At 31.4% G+C, this 23,165-nt stretch overlaps 1 protein-coding gene across 1 annotated transcript in view; it reads left to right on the plus strand.

The window, feature by feature from the left end:
- LOC145315942 (uncharacterized) overlaps positions 1 to 23,165 on the plus strand; it is a 40,816-nt gene continuing 17,651 nt past the window's right edge. Inside the window, exons 1-8 of the mRNA XM_080156113.1 lie at positions 1 to 406; positions 5,109 to 5,192; positions 9,475 to 9,670; positions 15,767 to 15,880; positions 16,286 to 16,731; positions 17,115 to 17,204; positions 17,898 to 17,998; positions 22,429 to 22,544. Coding sequence (XP_080012239.1) covers positions 141 to 406; positions 5,109 to 5,192; positions 9,475 to 9,670; positions 15,767 to 15,880; positions 16,286 to 16,731; positions 17,115 to 17,204; positions 17,898 to 17,998; positions 22,429 to 22,544 — 1,413 coding nt within the window. The 5' untranslated portion in view covers positions 1 to 140. The remainder of the gene's footprint in view (positions 407 to 5,108; positions 5,193 to 9,474; positions 9,671 to 15,766; positions 15,881 to 16,285; positions 16,732 to 17,114; positions 17,205 to 17,897; positions 17,999 to 22,428; positions 22,545 to 23,165) is intronic.

A 23,165-nucleotide genomic window follows, 5' to 3' on the forward strand; every position in this document is an offset into this window, starting at 1 on the left:
TTCCACAAAGCTTCATCAAAGCACAACTTAGATGTATGTTTTGATGACCAGCGCTTCGCTAGATTCTAGTTTTTGTAACCTCGTAATTGTAGAAATAATGCCAGTTTAATCACTAGTTCCAACAAACAACAACAATCAGGATGGATGACCTAGACGAGAATTATGAATATTCAGCGACTGGCTTCCCAGTCACCCGCCCTGTTCAGTTCTTCTCCATGTCCTTTAGGAACCCGTGCATCATCCGGCTGGTCAATGTGGACCAGAACATTGCCAGCTGTGTCCAGGAACGGCTGGAACAGCTGCTCCCGATCCAGAAGTGCGGCTATCTGTGTTTTAGTGACTACCAGACTGGTTTCACGGGAAGATTTAATATTTTTGATCTGGTTCTAGAGAAACCTTTCTTCAAAGGAAATATATCATTTCTTATCATATCAGTTTAACAAATGTCTCACTCAAAATGCGCAAATAATGAACCAAATAGTTATTTTACAAACATTTCATTTAAAACCAAACTCAAGTATTAATACATTATGCTGTATATAGCTTTATATTGTGCCAATGTGCATTTTTAGTAAAAATATGCACCATTTTATTGCAGATTCCAGCAATTCAAACTTCATAATCATTCTATGCCTTATTGAAGGTGGAAAAATGTACATAAACCCAGAGAAAGTGTTTAATAGTCATGGCAAATATGTTTTTAATTATAATATAGTTATTTTTTTAAATTAATGTGCATAATTAAAAAAGAACAATTAAATCTTTTTTTTTCATTATTGCCTTCAATAATTTATTTGATTAGTTTTATATCTATTTATACATGAATAAGCTTAAATTAAAAAGACTCAAAGTGTTTAAAATTTGACCATAGATATATATACCAGCATAGCCTTCCAATATAAATTTATTTGTAATAAAAGTTATTGAATATAGACGGCAAATACCCTTACAAATAAACTATACATTTGGGGAAGTGAAGCTTTGTAGAATTTAATTAAATTTTATTAATGAATTTGATAATTTGTCCGTTAGAAAGAAACCACGATGACATGTTTAATGTCATATAAAACTCGTAAAATCTTTTATCCTCAAGTTACACACGCCATTAAAACCATTTATGCTTTTGGCAACGTAGCTTTCCCACAATGGAGGTTGTCAGTTAATCAATAACGTTACATTTGGGAAACTTTTATAGCATGCCGTTGTGCGATTTATTACACACTCGTGCTGGAGGTACATAAAACTACTTGCCCTGATTTAAGTGACTCACCACACAAATTAATGCATTTTTCCCCGTACAAATATCCTTTTGTCTATGCCCTGCGGAATGTTTTAGCTATGTAGGCCTTTACCTGCTGTGTCCTTACGATGAGGGTCTACCCATAACCTGGCCAAACCTTCCCTAGATTAAGTAATAAACAAACAAACGACGAACTACCCCTCCCCTATTTTTAATCTATTTAATAATGAAAGGGGATTCAGTGCTCAACAGACATTTTGAGAGAAATCTTCACCTGTTTATTAGGTCTAATCTCTCAAATACACCAATTAGTATCTTACCCCTCTTCTATTTTCAATTTTAAAAAGAGTTTTCAGCATCTGAAGAAGGTTTCTCATAACCCTTACCTAAATTAGCATAAAAATATGCGCATTGAAAAAAGTTTGTTTTTGATCTACTAACGGCTAAAGGAAAAATGACCTACACTTTGTATGAGCTATATATATATGTTTGTTTTAATAATATCAGTTTTTGTAAACTCTACCGTGGACCATAATCATCCTTTTTTGGTAAAAAGAGAGGAAATAAATTATTTGTTCGTATTAGTTGACATGTATCTCATATATATAAAAAGAAAACTGTTTGTGTTTTCAGAGAAATTTTTATTTCAGTGTGGGATGAGGGTAGATTACTGTACACATGTGCGGTGATTCTACCTTAGTTTTATGACATATTTAAAATATTATCACATCAGTGAATTGCTATCTATAAAAGTTCAACAAAAGAAATATAATTAAACTAATTAGAATTTGTAGTTCCCAATCCCTTCTAAATAAAAAATAATTTATTTTTTTCTAAATACCAAAACGTAGAAAATTATCAGCTAAGAGAATTGGTCTTAGGAGAAACGCATGAGTGACAAATTTCGGGCTGGAAAAACGTCAGAGTGTACTCTTCACATAACCTAACCTACTTTAAACCATCTTGTAGGTTTGTTAAATGCCTAACCACTGCGGGGGGGCTTATTTGTACATTCATATCTTAACCTAACCTAATCTGTATAGAAATACTTAATTAAATCAATATTTTAACACTCCTGCGTTTGTCCACTTCGACGTTTGGGACGTTTTACTGTCTGAACCTAAAGATCTCGGTAACGGCTGGTTTTTATTTGTTTTTCTATATCTTAACCTAACCTAACCTGTATAAAAACACTTAATTTAGTATTTTGTCCACTCCTGCGTTGTACACTCCGACGTTTGTCACTCCAGCGTATGTCCTGGAACCAGAACTGGAGAATTATAATCTACGCATATCCCACAACGTATTTGTGAAAAGGATCTATCTATTCAAGTTAGTCACTTTTGTCCTTAAATACTTTAAGTATTAGAGGAAAGGAGAGGAGTATTTATACACTTTTTACAAAGAAAAACAAATTTATTTTGTTGTCCATTACACTTGGCTTTATTTTTGTGTTTTGTAATGAGCGTAGGTACTCTATAAAACGTATTAAATATCTTTAACAAAAAGTTATTTTCTCGGCTTCTTTTTAAGATAGAGGGCTAAATTCCTACAGATTTTCTTGTTCCTTTTAATAAATTTTAAATTTTATCTTGTACATGTCATCATAGAATCACCTCTCGAAGGTTAGCAACCATCCCAAAAATAGCCAAATACTTGCTCATAAAGTTTTCTAGAATATTAATACAGCTTTTGGCTAGTCATTTCAGGGATCCAAAGATATCACAAACTTTAAACATCTATATATCCAACGATTTAAGAACAAAACAATTTCTTCAGTCCTGTTTTTCTAAAATGAACATTAAAAATTGGAATTGTGAATTATTATGACAATAAAAGCAAGGTCAGGCTATTCTAAACTGATCCATGAGTGTTGTTATATGTTTAAATATTTTCAACATACTGTAATGGCAAAAGGATTTGAAATGATTTTGAATGGCTGCCAGTATTAGCATTCTAGAATATACGGATGGGAAAACTTTTTTTTTAATAGATAGAAAGTATTATTTATGTGCCAGGTTTTGTTATAGAAAATAAACAAACACACGTCCTTATGTTATTAGTAATGTTATCAAACAATTAAGAATTTTTTCTTCAGTTTTTTTTTGACAATTGATGTTATTGTATTTAATTAATTGTGGCTTTTTTCATTAAAAGTGTGTTCCATAAACCATAACTTCAATACTTCGTCTGATTTCTTGATAAACATAACGAGGTTTTATACAATTTCACTCCTTGGCTTTAAAGGTTTGAAAACTTAGAAAAACTTTACATGTTTTAAAACTTATCTATGCGCTCCTGTTTTGAATTTTCATAGAAATCTAAATTGGAAAATATATTTTACCGTTTATCCCTTTAAGCAATGCACATTTGCCCTTTCACTATTTAAAACCTGAGGTTGAAATATTTGAAATAGTCCTAGCAGAGTAATCTTAACATTCAACATCATCAATTTTAAATCATTGACAATAAATTTTCCAGTAATTTAAGTATTTTGATTGATAGTGTTTAATAAGCTGCTTTTATGCTAGCGAGTGGGGAGGGGGGGGGGGAGGTGTTAACACCCCTAGATGCCACTATACCTAAATTTTGGCGTAAAAATTTATTAGATTCTCCCATTCAATTAGAATTTTTTTTAAAATCTGGAATGGAAAACACTATGTTGGTTAAGTAAATCTAACTTCCTTTAAACCGACCAACACGGAACAACCTCCCATCCAAATCTTTCGATTTCACATGATTAAGATGTTAAATTCTGAAGCAAAACGGTTGGTTAGGATCTTTATCTTGGCATTTAGTACATTCTATTCTACTCTCAAGAGAACCGGTCATTTCTTTGAAAGAATTATTTATCAGAAAAATATTAAGAAACACGTGATTACTTAAAAGTGACAATAAAACCTCATTTATTGTCGCAAAATATCCTGCTAATGCGGTATTTTCAAGAGGTCCCATTATTTCCTAATATCAACAGCTCAAATTGATATTTTCACCAACATCAAAAAAGTATACAAATATATTGCTTACTTATCTGAAAGTAATTTTGATCTTAATTTCCCCCCGCCATTCCATATGTAAAAACATCAAAATAGGTAAACATTCTAATTTTTTCTTGAAATTTGTAATTACTAAAGATTTTGAATTAAATATTTTGTTGAATGTGATATTATCAAAGCTTTGATGGTAAGTTTAGTATCAAATGCGTTTATGTAATTATTTGCTTTTATAAGTCTGGTGCTTCTTCTAAATTCGGACATACTGATTTCTGATTTTGAAGGGTATTTTTCTTCTTCTTTTGTGTGGAAGTGATGGGACACCTATTTTGAGAATATACTAGAGGGATACTAAATATAACCTTTACCTTCAACCTGAGTATATTTCTTAAGCATCTTTAGTGTATAGAGAGAAATATATAGGAAGTTTTGAATGCAATTTATAAAGATGATAACATCCATAAAAAAATGCTCAACAAATGAATTAGACAAATTAAATAGATAATAAGTAATGAAATATTATCTAAAAATCTGAACAAAGTTTAAGATAAATCTGAAATAGGATGTGATCCTAACATGCCCAAATTAACTGTGTGTTCTGTCAATTTGGGATACACAAACACACTGACCTTAAATGAGAAAAGTTTCTCTTTTAAAAAGGAAGATTAAAAGCCTTGATTTTTTATCATTTGATAAAAGATTTGATTAAAAACAAGAAAAAAATATTAAGTCATTCCAATTAGGACATTTAAATAAATTTAATATCAAGTACCTTTATTTATGATAATAAATAACCAACCGATCGACAAATACTTGAAGAATAGCCCAATCTTATAAAGACAGGGTTAACAAAGATAAGAAATGTTACAATAATCAGGAGAAACATCTGTGGGGAAAGAGGATGCTACGCTTGTCAGGGTAGCTCTCTGTAGAGTCCTTGGTGCTTTGTACTGTATTGGGTAAGCATTTTTTTATTTATTTTTTGAAAATCATAATTTTTGAGATCCAGTTAATTGTGTAACAAAAACATTCCATAAAGCTTTATAGTTCATCATCAGTGGCCAAGCACACCGATATTTTAACCATCTCTTAATTTTATAGGTATAGTATGCTTTCCCAAAAATGAGATATTTAAATAATCAAAATTATTTACATCCCAAGGTATTGAATGATCAAGCAATATTGCATCTATGAACAGAATCTTTTTTTTTTGATGGCTTGATGTACTTTTAAATGGACATTTATTCTGTACTTTGGCATGGTTTAGGCTATTTTGGGTGTTTAGAAATATCTATTTCAAGTAAAATCTAAACTTACGAAACAAAAATATTTTTTGCTGAGGCACCTAGATAACACCAAAAGTCATCTATGTTAGAAAAATAAAGATAAAAGTTGTATTCATATGTATGTATGTCTAGATCAGGCCTGTAAATTATTTCTACTTTGTTTTTTTTTTCATGTTTTACTATCTTTTATTTTGACAAATCATGTCTAATAATAGCAATGCAATTTTAGGATAAAATAATAGAGTAAATTCTTAGGCATATTAATTACTTTTTTAATTATGTGAAATATATAATAGTTAAAATTGTATCAAATAAGAAATATTTGTTTTTTAACCGCTAATGTTGGTGAAAAAATCAATAAAAGTTTTCAATATAAACCTAATTTTGTTTAAATCTTTAAAACCAGCCAAAAAGTAGGGATGATACAGTATTTTTTTTACTTGAAGATTTAGGTACTTGTTACTAAAACAATTTTGTGGTAAAAATGAAATTTTGCATATTTAATTTTTTGGCATCCCAGTTCAACTTTTTTTTGTAGCTTAGTACAAGGAAAATAAAAATAAAGGGGTATAGTTACTATCGTGGCAACGCCCCTTAAGGGGCGATTCGTCGTACTTTTACAGTAGTGTTTCTCCTATTTCTAGCCCCTGCTTGTTGCTCTAACTCTGCAAGGCCAATTGCCTAAACCAATATAACCTGACCTACCATAAAATAACCTATTAAAAGCCATTTAAAAGGGGCGTTGCCATGAAATGCATTATTCCCAAATAAAGATTTTGGACAGGTCTACTACTACATGTGTCTAGATAGAAGATGATTAATAAATTTTGGTACAGGCTACTACTACATGTGTCTAAATAGAAGATGATTAATAAATTTTGGTACAGGCTACTACTACATGTGTCTAAATAGAAGATGATTAATAAATTTTGGTACAGGCTACTACTACATGTGTCTAGATAGAAGATGATTAATAAATTTTGGTACAGGCTACTACTACATGTGTCTAGATAGAAGATGATTAATAAATTTTGGTACAGGCTACTACTACATGTGTCTAGATAGAAGATGATTAATAAATTTTGGTACAGGCTACTACTACATGTGTCTAGATAGAAGATGATTAATAAATTTTGGTACAGGCTACTACTACATGTGTCTAGATAGAAGATGATTAATAAATTGTCCCACTCTGTTGTAACTGTCAGATACAGAATATTAATGAATAATAATTCATCACAGGCGCAACATTTAATCTTCACAATAATAAATTAGTATCAGGGTTAAGTACAAATGATATCTGTAATTTTTATACTGTTTTCAAATAGCCCCAAATGATAATTTAGCCTAAGAATCCTTCCTTAGATATTTGTGGTACTAACTTATTTTTTACGAATTATCTTAGACAAACAGGACAAAGTTTAAGATCATTTAAAATATCACGCTTTTTTTGAAGTAACGGGTATGGGAATACCAAATATTGGAATTTTGAGTTATCTTCAGGTGTAAATATGGTTTTAGTTTATAAATAAGGGTAAGTGGTTTTTTTAAGGGGAAGAATAAGAGTTAGTAGGTTGTGGAAAAAAAACCTTTTGATTAGTTAAACTTTTTTTTGTTGAAAAAATTCGACATTCCAAAAGTCAATTAGTCAAGGCAAGGTTGATCTTTAATTAGCCCCCTTTGCAATTCCCCCCCCCCCCCCCCCTCTTACAAACACACAACTAAATTAACCAAAATCTTATCCAGTATCAAGTTGAAAGAAAACTTGCCTTGAATGCATGACTGCTTGGAGAGAGAGGGAGAGAGGGGGGGGGGGGATGAGAGCAAATATTGTAAACCTTAAATTAATTAGGATGTTGAATATTAACTGCACCTGTCCTGGTGGGTCCTGCCAGCTCAGGCTCTACAGTAACCAACTATAAAGGAATTAATATTTGCATTCTCAGCCAGACAAACAGATATAGGTTTATCTTTTCACTACAATTGTTGAACCACAGGTTGTGTTGGGGCGGGTAGAGGGGGTGGGGGGGAGTCCTAGAAATTGTGCTAAATGTGGAAAAGGAGAAACAGGAAGAGAAGGGTGTTGCAAACTTTGTTAATTATGTTTGCTTCCATACATGCATATCCCCCCCCCCCCTTCCACTTCCTTCCTCGCACAGGATACTGGAAAAAGATATGGAGCCAAGGACTCAATGAAATTAGATAGGTTAAATAAAACAGAAAAGAAACATGGTTGAACAAGGGTGATTTTATCCACAAAAAGAAAATCATTGGCAACATAATTACATTTTGATGCCCTTTAGTATAAAATGACATCAAAAGCAAACTTTCTTTTTTATGCTAAAAAAACATATAACAAAACGAAAGGCTATTTAAGAAAATTGAATTTTTATTTTAAGGATTATTATATGATTGTCCTACTTTTATTAAACTAGTTTATAAAAAAATAACTTACTAAATGGTATTGTAGTGATTTACAGTCGTTTGTTTGGACGTATGAACAAATCTTAATCATATAGTTACTATGTTACTTTAAAAACAAAATAGAAACATGATCCACAAATGTACTTGAAAAGTGCAAAAAATATTACACACATAATCAATTATAAGCACATAGTATCTTTTATTCAACAAAAAATATAAAATATACTTTCTTTCAAATAAAACTACAGGAAGCTTCCCTAATTATCATATTGTATTCGATTAAACAGTTTATGAGATATCTATAATCGCATATAGACTCAAAACAGATAAAATTATAGCCACCAATTTTATCTTTAAATTAAATTAGGATTCTAAAATGATTGTTCTTTAAGTTACGTGTTATTTTATCATTAATTAAAGGGAGGGAGGGGACATTAGACATATAATTAAAGTGGTACTCAATTTACTATGAACCCTTTCTTTTGTTTATCATCATTAGGGATGTACATCAATTTATCTCCATTGTCTCTTAAGACACCCTCCAAAACCAGAAATAATGTTTGGCTTAAACAGAAGGCTAGTACCTAGCATCCATAAAATGTACATTTGAAGCGACCCAGCAAACATAAATATTTGCATCTAATTTATGTTTTTTTTGTACAACGGCGGTAGACAGGAAAATAATAAATACGAAAAAAATGTTAATCTGTTTTTAGATACAAGATCCTTATCAAGGATATATTGTTTCTTTATTACTTTTTTCCTTAATGTTTTACATTTGGTATTTTTTCCTTTACGGCTCGGCAGCCGCCATCAATCACCCAGTTTAATGACCATCAGCATCTGCTTGCAGCATTTTGATATTGTCCTATAGATGTAAAACTTTGCATGATGATACCTATGACAGTTAGGTACGATTAAGGAGCGTAGCAACTCTATAATTGTTATAAGGAATCCTAGGTCCATTTAAAACATGTTGCTTTTTAAACTTTTTAACAACATTTTTTTATCTGACATAATTATCCTTTTGGATTTCTGATTTTTACTACAACAAAGTACAATGTAATAAGCGAACTAACTTTATTCTGCTTTTTCAGTTCTGATACTCTTCAAGTGTTTATGTCCGTTTGTCCTATCGTTTCAGAGCTTCGCTTTTATGTATGTTGTCTTTCTTATTTTTGTGGCTGTCGAGCCCAGAATTTCTTTATGTAGAATAATATCATAATATGGAAATAATTGTTTGATTGATCGATGTTTGTTATTATTGCATAAAACATTGTTAAAATGTATATCATATTTACTGGGATAAGTTGATGGAAGATTAAAAAAAAACACGAGGATAGCCAACCAATAAAAATTAAAAATTTAGATTTAATAAAAAAATGTAAAAAGTAATATATAATGAGATCAACTGGATCTAAGTCGAGAATGTCATGCAGATGATATGTCCGTTGTAATACTAAAATTGTATATTTACTTCAATAACATCGGGTGTAACAAGGAGCTAATATTTTTAAAATTTATTTTTCAGGTATGATGTGGCAATATGTTCTGATGTGACACGTACACGCACAAATGGAACCATCTTTATGAAACTACGAGACCCGAGTGTAGACCTGGTGGCTGTGCACTATTATTCACATAAATTTGTGTGTGTGGCCCCCTACTCTACAGACACTCTACTTCTTATCAATATTCCCAAAGTTATGCTGGAAAGAGTTATAAAGGTAACAAGTTTCATTACATTGTTAAAAATAATTTTTTTATTTAGTATCAATTGATACTCTGGAGAGTATTGGACCCGTAAGTACCCTACAACTATATAATTAATATATAACACTATGTAATACTATATAACACAATAATTATTACTATACAGAACCCATACATTTTTTTAGTATCGATTGATACGCTCTAGGGTACTATAGAATACGCTGTAGAAAAGTTTATAAAAATAGTAATATTTTATACGTTGTAGGGTATCGGAAAATACGCTGTAGAAATGTTTCTTGATTTAGTACTATTTCATACGCTGTAGCGTATCAGACAATATGCAAGAGAATGGTTTATTAAAATAGTAACTATTCATACGTTCTAGGGTACGAATCTGTACTGTAAAGAATAATTGAAACAGACACCATTCGTGCACACCTCTCATGGAAGTGTTTCAATGCTTGGTCGTTTTAGACAAAGATGAAATGTTACTATTTATGCTCAGATTTATAGTTTTGTTTTTTGTAATTATGACTGACCATAGTTTTTATTTTTAAGGATAATGTTTAGTCCTAAACATCTTTAAAGTAATTTTTTTACTAAGTTTACAATTAAATTAATGTTTTACTTTTATGGCTCTGCTTGGTATGTTTGTTGATATAACAAAATGTATATGTACATATAATAACAATATATTATAAACTGATCTTTCATTCAAAGTAAAACAGTTTTATACTGTACAGCGTATCAAAAATTATGATAGAGCATATCAAAAATTGCAAAGGAGAGTATTAAAAACTTACTTCTACCATATTGAATTTTATTCCCAAGATCGTATTGGATAATACTCTACAGACAAATACATTATTAAGTACTACATGTTACTTCACAAAACATTACCTAATACTTAATACAGCATTGAAAACTTCCTTGTATCGTAATGAGGTTTTTTTCCTAGTATGTACGGATTGATACTATACATTAATGTGAAGAATATAGAGTATCATCTGATGCTAAAAAAAAAAATTATTTTTAACAGTGTATCTCCCCCCACGCCCCCCCCCCCCTACTTACAAATATTTCTGAATGTATGTTTCATCTGAAAATTTAGTTACAACATTTCAACTAGCTAAAGATTCAATTAAGGACAATACGTAACTTTTGTTGAGATGGTTTACCAATTAAATAATAGTATCAAGGGCAACGGAAAACTAGGCTATATTACAATTTAGAACAATGGGTTTTAGTTCCTCCAGAGCGTAAAGTAATTTATAAAGAAATATATTAAAGAATGCCTCACCCATTATAGTTAAAGCTGGTAAAAACTTTAAATATTGTTATTGATTTAGATTTCTTAATATCTTTATTATTTTCTTCTTGATTGATATGAAAATATGACTAAATAAGTCCTATAAGATAATAAAATTTTAACCCCTTGGAGTTTTCTCATTTGTTGTCTAAATCCACACAAGGAATAATTTTGTTAATCATAACTGGGGAGTAAATTAATTAATTGTCTATTATCCTATTCCTTGTTATTTTTGTCCAGATATAGCTGGGGAAAATATTTTTTTTAAAACTACTTTAATAAAATATATATAAACATACTGGACTATGCCAAACAATTATTTTGTTATATAAAATAGAATGAATTAATAAATAAATTTTCCAATGAAATTATGTATACATATGTATGTATGTACAGGGTGCGGCACATAAATCCGGACTTTTTCTAATTTTTAAACAAATGAACATAAAATCGTCAATTTTAAAGATTTTATTGAATTTTAAAAACTGAGAGGCAGAATAGGTATTTGACTATTAGGTTATTTAAAAAAATGGCTGCTAGTCTCATTCACCGCCTCTACCCGCTTCCTCAACCGCCGGCAGGCCCAGGTCAAAATGAACCTGTCCAAGCTGGCGAAGTTCTCCTTGATAGTGGCAATGAGAGAGGTCTTTGTGATATGGGCACGTGTATTGGTGCATGCTTCAAAGTAGCTGAAGGCCCAAAAGTCCATTGAATTAAGATCAGGCTGCTGGGAGGCCACATTTCCATAGGAATGTGAGTAACTGCAGGATCCAAATTAACCCAACTTTCGAGCTACCCTTAGACACGAAGGCTCTCATTTGGACCACAGTTGAGCTATAACGACGTTTTTTACCTTTTTGGAATTGGCATAACGATTCAGCTAGGGTTGTCAGCGCAACCCATAGTCTAAAATGAGTTTTTAAGTTCCATATGGGTCCCTGAAATCGAGAACCGAGAAATACTCACAATTTTTCACGGTTTTTGACGTTTTTTATATCTCAAAATCTGCTCCATTTCACTTTGCTGGAGTACTACGGCCAAGCCATTTTAGATAGAGAGCTCTAGTCTTTTCAAGTGTCTTACTTGTGTATCTAACAATATTTCCAGCAAGTTACATAACTCTACCTCACCTACAGATGGGCTGAGGTCAGATTTAGTGGACCCTAGTCGAGAATCAAGATTAAACCACCTGCGCATTTCGAATCTGCCTTGCTGAACATATGCGCGGCCAGCTCGGAATACACGTCCATTTTCGTTCAAAGATTTTTTTGTGCTAAAAGGTCATTACCTAAGCTTTTCATAGTGGGTTTAAACGTCCTGATTGGTCGAGTAGTTTTGACGCTATGGCCGTTTTAAAAAAGTCCGGATTTATGTGCCGCACCCTGTAAATGCACTTGAGAACTGTGCACCAGTGGATAATTCAAGTATTTATAGCAAGATTACAGGGATACCACAATGGACTATTAATAATACTTAATATATGTCTAGAGAATAGTAAGGTATAAAGCTTTTTATAGTGCAGGCACTATAAAGAGCTTTTAGCAAAAAGCTAATATGATATTATGATACAACTAGTGTTGGGCTCGATATAAAATTATCTCGCTATTGGCTAGGTTTATTCAATGTTTTATTTACTTCTTTTGGTTATCTGAATTCTGACTATTAACCCTATTCTTCCATTATCTTCTCCAAGACGATTTCTTTCTTTTTAGAATCTTAATATTTTTTATTTCAAATTATCTTCCTGTAATCAACATGAAATAAAACAAGGATGACAACATCCATAAAAGCGAAGCTCTGAAACGGTAGGACAAACGGAAATTTTTATGGATATACTTACATTTTTAGGACTTGATTATAGAGTTGCTTCGCTTATAATATTGTACTTTATTGTCTCAGGATTCAGTATACCAAAAATCAGACCAATCGGATAATCAGGTCACATACAAATTTGTTGTTAAAAATGTAACAAAATCAACATGTTTAAAATGGACGTACGGACATTCTGGTAATGATTATAGAGTTGCTACGCTTTCTAACTCGTACCTAACAACTAAAGAAATCACCATGCAAAATTTGAAATCGATAGGACAATTCTAACATGCCTAAATTAACGAAAAAAACTATTTAAAAAAGTAAAAAATCAACATATTTAAAATGGACGTACGGACATTTTGGTAATGATTATAGAGTTGCTACGCTTTCTAAATCGTACCTAACTACTAAAGGAATCACCATGCAAAATTTGAAATCGATAGGACAATTCTAACATGCCTAGATTAACGAAAAAAACTAATTAAAAATTTTTAAAAAATCAACATGTTTAAAATGGACGTACGGACATTTTGGTAATGATTATAGAGTTGCTACGCTTTCTAAATCGTACCTAACTACTAAAGGAATCACCATGCAAAATTTGAAATCGATAGGACAATTCTAACATGTATAAATTAACGAAAAAAGCTATCCGTTACGGACGGACGTACGGACGGACGGACGGACGGACGTACGGACGGACCGACCCTAATTATAGAAAAGCTTCGCTTTTAAAAATGAATTTATTCCTCATACAGTAAAATAATGGGTCTTATCGTTCTGGTCAATGAGAGTTTATTACGGATTATTTAAGCACTATGAGTTATAAACATTTATCGCTTGGAAAACTTGAGCTCATATATAGATATTTATTTCCTATTTAGATCTGTCATGGATCTTGATGCAATAAAGCAGGCTGTTTTGTAAATGTTAAAAATTGGAAGATTTCATTAAACAAAAGTTCCCGCAAATATAAGTATTAAATAATAAAATATCTCTATAATACGAGAAAGACTAAACTACATAACTTTTGTGTCACTTTTGAGGAAGACGATTCCTATATGACGTCATATAAAGGGAAAAGAAAAAGGGAAAGGGGGAAGAAAATCTCTTCAAAAGAGATGGGATAAAAGGGGATCGTCTTCCTCAAAAGTGACACAAAAGTTATGTAGTTTAGTCTTTCTCTAGAATACATTTATTATTCTTACACCACTAGATCTAAAGGCATCTTTACACTTAGCATTCATTGAGTAAAAGCATTTTCCCCAATTATTTAAAAAATAAGATTATAAAAATTGTCTTTTCTCTTACCGCAAATTCTGACATGAAGAATATTGTGCTATACCTGTATCCCTGCGTACATACTCAATTCAATTCAACTATTAGGAAACAATAAACTTGATATCTAATATCTACTATGCAATTATCGTAAATTTTTCAATAGGTTCAGTTCAGTAGTTACCTTCGATATTTTATTTAAGAATTAGATAATTTTCTCTCCATGTATTGCACCTATTTCATCTTCTCCTATTAGGAGAGTGTCCAATGCGCGAGGCTGACCTAGCTTTAACAAATTTTACGTTAATAGCTTACAGGTGGCTGTATGAGCACTGATAACCTACCCCTCTCCCTATTTTTAAAATTAATTTAAAGATAGGGGGTAAGTTTTTTATTTTACCTAACACCTGCGTGAGGTCTGGTTAGCACTGTAGTGCCTTAACCATGCAGGGCTAACCAGACCACCTAAACTGATATAAAGTAATTAACAAACAATTGAAAAACTACCCTCCTTATTTTCAAATATTTTTTTTAAAAAAGGGGTGAGGTAGGGGCTTTAGTGCTCAAGAGGATACTTTGTGTGAGAGCGCCGAAAAAGAGCCATTTATGACAATTACCACTTTTATAGAGGAAAAATCTTTTAAAATTTTGAAACATTAATTAAGTATTACAAAATCTTCATGTAATTTCGAAATCTTGTATATACATATTAAAAATTATCAAAAACTTTAACCTTTTGTTAAACAGTTACAATTTTCCTTATAACAAATTTGTAACTCCATATCCTTTAGAAAAAAAACAAGCTCCATAAATATAAAGGATAAAGTGGTAATAAAATATTTTAAAAACAAAACCTACAAAAAAATTAAGGAATAAGAAATCCGACAATAAAATTATTTTCATTACAACAATTAGATTTTAAACAAATCAAATTGATTTAAATTTTAACAACTTTTATAACCCCAGAATACTTCCCTATATTTTTGACTGATAAAACTATTTGTAGTCTGTACATTTACAAACATCAAACGCTTTGCTGATGTCTAGCTGCTGCTAATATCCTTGTTAGTAGATCCAAGCTACTTTCTAGTATGGCTTCGAAACCGATTAATATCCACTGGATTAGAACCGGTTCTCAGCCATACTGAAAAATCATGTATAGCATCGTATTACAGACAATTTTCTACGAATAATAAAATAAAAATCATAAAATTAAGTTTTCTTAGTCTTCTGCTTTTAATCTCATAATATTTCATTGTAATATCCGCGAATAGCTTTCTATATTACGATGCAATAAATGACTATTATAGCCTATATTTAACAGCTATCTGTTGGTGCAGATTTAAATTTGGTTTTCACATTTTTTGTATATTACTAAAAGTACTATTTGCTTCTGTTTAGCACCGTACAGTATAGCTTTTCTTAATAGTACAGTTATCCAATCATAATGACAACTCAAAAAACATAAACCATCGTCAAAAAATTTTCTATGAATTACGTTAACAATACGCAATAATAGGCCTAAACCAAAATAAAAATACACAGACAAAGCTACTCTATAAATAATGCTTTAATTAAGATATTATTAATATTATGAAAATACTTGATTATTGTAAAAAGTATCTAAATGATTATTATGTTCCAGTTTACTGTTTTATTTTCTTCAAGATATCATGTTGATGTAAAACTTAAATGTGATTTTTCTTAGGTTATTCATTTGACATGGAGCCCTGGTGTAAAATCTAAACAAACTCTCGCAGACGACAATCGTAGTGTCAGTGTTATTACAAGTCTCAAGATCCATGGTAACCCGTGGTCTCAGGTGGGTCACACTCGTTTTTGAACGTGTGGGTTGAAATGAGCTCGTATAAATAAGGCAGCATTGTATAAGTTGACACAAGTCGTTTTTCAATTAATTTACGTTGAAAAAAAACTTAACAATCGGATCCTTAAACCATTATTTTAAGAAAATTTCCATTTCAAGTCCACAAATTTTAAACAAGAAGTTATAGAAAGGATTCTAATAAAAAATATTTTAAATGAAATACTAAATCATTACAAATCAATGTAGCTGTCTATAGTGTCCTAGCAAAATGGGGATAGATGTCACTGATTTTGGCCTACCTATTCTATCAATATCAGGAGATAACCTATACCCCATCTCTTTTCTAGGGTTTTCGTTCCCCCCTTCCCTTTCTCTTTCTTAAAATTAATTAATTTTGTTTAGGCCGTGTATAATAGTGGAAAGGCAAGTGTACAAGCCCGTTTAGTTCTCTTAGAAATCATCAAAATATTCGCCATGAACAACTGGCGCCTGGCGGCGAACGTCAACCTGGAGTCGACCGCGGACACCTTAGTATTTCAGTGGTGCCCAAACCTGGACATGGAAGAGTTCCGGTTCTGTGCCGTGTCGCTGAACAGGTACGACAGGCTGAGGCTGGTGAGAACTCCGGGTATTCTTGTTGGTGCTATCAAGGAAGCAGTGATCAAGCACTGGTACCTGGGGCTGCAGAAGCAGCGCGACTACCACGGCACCGTGGAGTTCAAGTTGGGTGGCTGCCCCTGGTGGGCGGACAGCAACGACGCAGTAGAGTCGAGATATTTTGTGTCGACGCTGATAGGTATTCTGAAGGTAAATGGTTGGCAGGTGGCTGGAACTATGGATCTTACTAGGTACAGTTTTTTAGCTAAACAATTTGTAGCAATGATACTATGATTTGATAAAAATCCATAAATGCCACAGAGCATCTAAGAAATTTTTGTAGTTAAAAGTATGTCTAAACAAAAAAATCCAATTATCATGAAAATGTTCTGTAGGTATTTTTTAATATTAAGGGTAATAATTACTGAACACAATGAATTCTCAATTTTAATTAGGATTAACATAGGTTCCTGGATGGTTTTGGGCTATATTTCTGTTCATCCTTTTCTTCGAAATCCTATATGCTTGGGACGCAACCGCAAGTGATTATCAATACATTTGTTTAATCGTCATTGGATAACAATAAAAGTAAAAAATATTAAGATTTATGTCTAAAACAAATTATTTTCATCAGGCGAAATAATGACAAATCTACGTTGGTGTTACGTCAGAGTGTGGCCAAGATGCAGCCACATATGTGCATCTCTCTTAATAAAACAAATAGGTAACAATTATTTAATATTATTTATAACTGACAGTGTTGCTATGTTGTAGCCACATATATGAATTTCTAAATTTAAATAGGTAGAAAATATAAGAGGTTAACTCACAAACAAAATATGAAATTTACATTTTTTGGACATTGAAAATTGTTTCATCGAGCTTGTTTGATCTTTTCAGATGGCAATGTACAAAAATATACATACTTTTTTAATGTGTTGAAGTAGAAAATAAAGCTTAAATTTCCTCTATAAAATAACAATAATCAATAAATAAAATTCCGCCAAATTATTACACAAAATTTAAACTCGAAGACAAAAAGATTTATATTTTCAAATTCCCTATCCCAACTTATATCAATATCGACAGACTAACCAGGACACCTACGTAAATACATAACTTACAGAGTAGCTTTGCAAGAAATAAAATAATAAAGAACACAGTAATAGTGTCTGACTGATTATGACATAACAAAAAAAATAGCCAATGAGAGGCCGTTATTGACCAATGGTAAAATTTATAGTGGCCTCTCATTGGCTAATTTTTTTTGTTACGTCATAATCAGTCAGACACTATTACTGTGTTCAATAATAAAGGATAAAACGGGACAATCAGTAAGATTTATTTTACAGAAAAACAATTACACCTTTTTTGTGTGTAAAAAGAATACAGCAATGTAAGTTTGACACATTTGTAGGATAAGATTGATAGTGAGCAGTACCGACATATCTGAAGAGGCAGAACTCAAACTTACAAGCAAGCTCAATCAAACTATAAAGAATTACTGGGTTGCATTAGGTAATATGCTTTTTCTTACAATTATTATGATGAAATAAGTAAACGGATGTATTCTTTCCTGCCTATCTTTCTTTTGAACTTTACTGCTGTCAAACAGGTGAGGGATGATTAGCTGATACCATGTATTGTGAAAAACAAATCCGATGCTGTCTAAAATGGTGCAAAAAATTGGGACAAATTTCAAATTGTTTTGGCGTGTGACGTCATACCCCCATCTCTTTTCTAGGGGGGTTCTTTCCTCCTTCCCTTTTCTTTCCCCTCACTTGTGACGTTAATAAACAGCCCCGTCAAATCAATTTGAAATTTGTCCCCATTTTTTGCACCATTTTAGACAGCATCACAAATCCTTATATTAAAATAAATTCACGCTAATGCGCTAGTCTAGGATTAGATTTTAAAGGGGAGAGGAAAACTTTTTGTGGTAAAACCAGGTATATAAAAGGATAAGCCAATGTACACACAAAATTATGGTAAACAAAATTACCCGTCTAAGAAATTAGAATAAAAATTATTGGAATGAACATTTGGGCAATACTAGTTCAACGTTCAAAAACCAACGAATGAGAAAATGTGTTTATCAATTGGAATCATTTTAATTTACAGACCTTTGTCCCCTTTTTCCCTGTGAAAAACTCGTAAAAGTCAGGGATCTAAAGAGATAAGACAATGGTCGATAAATTGATGTATATCACCAATCATGATACACAAAATTATCCCTTCTGTAATGTACAATTAGTGGTTCAAAAAACCAACGAATCAAAATTCAGTAAAAGACCCCGAAGATATTTTGTCAACGAATAATACTAGTGTAATAAACAAACAGCCCATTGTCCTCTCTCTCTCTCTCTCTGGGTATAAGTACAAACATTATGCTGGAGTACATATTACTAACGTCCACATAAAAATATTACACTCATTTTTTCTAAAATAAGTTCTAATTTGTTCTTTTCTTTTTATCTTTGTATTCTATCCAAGTAGAAAGTCATTCTTTTTCTTTGGCAAAGTTTATTCTCTTGCTAGAAGAAAAGGTTCATTTTTATGTGTTATTTGCAAAGGTTGAGATGTGTGCATTAGTGTGTGTACAGTAGAGGGTTCCAAATTTTGGTGGATTTTTTAAAAACTTCAAATTTTATTATTTTGAGAATGTTTTGTGAAAATTATTTTATTTTCACGCCATTCAATATAATATAATATAATCATTTAATTTTTCCGGCTAAATGTACCCCAAAAAAACACATTTAAAACTCTTTTCTATATAAGAATCCAAACGTCAGATATGAATATCACCAATTAATGATAATGTGAAAAGCTCTAATATATAGGTATGGCAACCAGATTTACTCCACTTATTATCTTCCTCCTAACTCCCACAACAATTTACAAATTACAAACAATTTATTGAAAACAAAACAAAAACTTTTACAGTTGGGAGTTGGAAACAAACTTTCTTTTAGTAAAAAAAAACTTAATTTCTTTCTTCTGAAAAAATAAACAAAGTTTTTCCTTCCATCAGAGCGGAATGATTTTTAAAGGACCATTATTGAAATGAAGAATGAGTATAAAGAATTTTTTTATGATTTATCTATACTAAAAATAGTTTTTATCTGATTATCGCGGAAAAATCTGATAGAATTGTTCATATATAGGTATGCAATTTTACGCCAGCAAATGGCATTTTTAAAAAAACTGTGTTTAGTGATACGACAATGGACGTTAAATCGAAATTCATCCCTAATGATGATAAAATCACTCCTTGTGTAGATTAAGATTATTTATTCGTTCAGTGTTTTGACACTAATATGTTAAAAACCAACTAATCATAATTCAAAATTAGTAATCAAAGATTTGAAATCAACGTCTGAAACGTTTAGGGGGTAAACGTGATATTCTCCATTACAAGATAGATGGCTGAAATTTAATGTCCACATTCCTATCATTATGGAGCATATTTGGGTATAAAGATAAAATCCATGGCGGTCAAACTGCTTCTAGCTGCCTTTGTCTCAATTTAACATACCTTTGGTGATTTTGGGGTCCTAATTTTAAACTTTTGTCGTTATTTATCTAATACCAAAGTTAAATTTTCAGATGATTAAGCATCCACTGTTATGAATGTAGTCATCCTTGTTTTAAATAATTAGTTGAATAGATTGCCCTGGCCAAATATCAGACAGTTTGGGTGTAAAATTATTCTGCAATGTATCTGTAATATTTTTCAATAATTTCAAATAAAGGAAAACTGTAGCAGCATACTTTATGTATCTCAGTTATATATCATGCTCCTATGAATATTTTATAAGCTTGCTATATCCTCATATGCTTAAATATAAAGCAAATTTTACTTTTTACATTTTACCCATGGAAAAGTTATAGAAATATTTAAATTTTGTAAATGTACACTTCAATTTTATTTTTAAAACGAATTCTTACAAATTATAGTTATGTTAGTATGGAGTGACTTCGTCCCTATCCCATAGGGTTTTGTATGATAATAAGCTTCATGCAAAATTGCCTAATACAGCTTCAAAAAAAAAACATTCCCAAAGATTCTAATTCTAGAGGATTAGAAATTAATCGGTTCAACGGCTTCCGTTTACAGACGCCCAAACAGACTATATTGTTATCCTAGAAGCTCTTTATAGTGCCTAAACAAATAGGGGAAAATTAAAAACACTTTTGGCCAAAGTATCCTGAATAACGTTATAGTAGAGTAATGGATTATTCTTTTTATGACGGAAAGCGTGATACTTTGGTCAAAAGTTTCTAAATTTATCCCCTTTTTTAAGGCACTATAAAAAAAAACATTGTTACCCTCTTTCAATTAGGCGTAAATATTTTGACTTGATACGCGACTTGGTTGTGGACGTTTTTCGTTATAACAAGAATACGTGCGTTCAAAACAAACAAAATTAAATGAAAAAGCATTTGCATTATACAGCTGGATAATTTAATGTGTAGTCGTTGCCGTTGTCGGTGGCAGAGGTACAGCCATTAACCTAATAGCGATTTTTAAATAAAATTGGCTACGCATGGCCACGGCTATATGCGATCTTTAAATTACAACCACCTTTTGAATTTTCAGTAAAAATCAGAAGAAGAAAAATAATAATAATAATACGTAAAAACATTTAAAATCCATGTTTTATCCAGCACTAGCAGTGGCGACGGCTACGACAACGGCCACGACCACGTCAATGGCTACGGCTACGGCAACGGCTACACATTTAAAGATCCAGCTCAGTATTTCATGTAACTTTGGATAATATATGAATATAAATTTATAAAAAAAAAAAGGTCTGAATGAAGGGTAAAAGTGGTAAAAAATATAAGGATGATAGAAAAGGGACGAAACAAAACACGGCAGATATTTCTAACATAAACTTTACTGTTACATAGTTTCAAAGGTAGTAAAACGAAGCTTTATAGAACATACTTTTCATGTTCCACCAAAAAATATTCACGAGAGGGGTCTAGGGGGTTGTAAATTAAGAAATAAATGTTTATACAAACTAATAAAGTATCAATATAATATATATATTACATTGTTACAAAGAAGAAGAATACTGCAGGGGGCTGTATCTCCTACATACTTCCCATAATGGACATCACACAACAGTTATTGTGCGTAGCACAGCTAATCCATATCAAGGTTCTGTGTGTGTTTGTTAACTCCGCCTTGTGAACGATGTAAAGTTCTTCCTTTTTTACACAGTACACACAACTGTACTTAGTAGTACATGAGAACACAAAACCTAAAAACGCCTAAAATATCTGTACAATGTTTGACAATCTACCATTTGGTATTCATGAATGAAAATCTATATTATTACTGTATAATTGTTAACTTTTTTCTTTACTTAACAATAATTTTAGTTAATTGTTACTGTGCTTTTAAAGCAAATAATTTGTGATATGCCTATGTTTTATGTCTAGTGAATGGGATGTGCATTAATTTCCGCACACTTTTTCACATTTTCAAATCACCATAACTGCATACCAGCAGCACAAAAATTGTATCCCCTTCGCTACATTATTTGTATGATGTTGTTTCTTAATTCAAATATAGATCGCTTTATAGATGTGGAAATGCGCGAAATTAATTGCACACTATAAAATGAATAGGTTGCCATCTTATATTAACACAGAAATTTCGGGATAGGTCTATGCAATTAATAATTAAATATAATGTAGAGATAATTGTTTTCTTTTTATCTTCATTTAGAAAAGTAGGCTATAATTATGACTCTTGAAAACCGTAATATAATAATTATCTAAGAAACAAAACAACCATTGAAATAAATTTCAAAATAAATGTAAAAAAAAGTTCTTTAAATATATTTACCATTAAACATTGCGTAACTAAAAAAAACATATTTCATTGTCCTATCCTTTTTTGCTTGAATAAAAATGTGTACATTGTTTGTATTAAGGTCCCCGGAATTATGGTAAGAGTATAGAGTGGAAACTTGAAGGAGACCCCTGGGCCTCGGAAGGATTGTACAGTGACTCCACAAGAGGAATTTATCTTCTTTGCCTCATATTACAGGTATTATTATATTAACCATATGAACCATAGGATACTATAATATAATATAATATCTCTACATGCTACAACTATCAAATGTATGTATATGTAAATGATATACATAGTATTAAATATTTTCATATTTATATTACATACAATTTGAAAATAAAGGTTTAAACAAGTACGATTCTTCCAAACATAGCAAAGCTTTAAAGTTTAGAATATTAAAAGCACCAAAATTACGCTTTAAACCGTCCGTTAATTTTTGGGGCGAGATTGCTTAAACCACTTTTTCTCAAGTTAAAACGGCGAAGCCTCTCCTTAGTTGCTGATGTGTGTTATTCTGCTGTGGATATTCCTTTTAACTATGTGAAAATTAGTGGAAACTAACAAGCAAATAACACAACAACTGCCTGACACAACACACAAAGTAGATTTTCTGTTAATAAATATTTTGAAAATTAAGGAAACCTCTGGATGGAACCTAATTTATGCGACACCATAATATTTCCTATTCATAGTTGAGAAATGTTTTTCATTAACATATCAATGAAAGCAAGTATTGGTTTTTTGGCTTACAACCATTGCTCTCTTTGTCTTTTTATGCTTTCTAAGGATCATTTGGATAAAAAATAATTATAG

This window comes from Acartia tonsa, chromosome 4 (assembly GCF_053477335.1).
Source record: "Acartia tonsa isolate MP-2025a chromosome 4, ASM5347733v1, whole genome shotgun sequence".
Lineage (NCBI taxonomy): Eukaryota > Metazoa > Arthropoda > Copepoda > Calanoida > Acartiidae > Acartia > Acartia tonsa.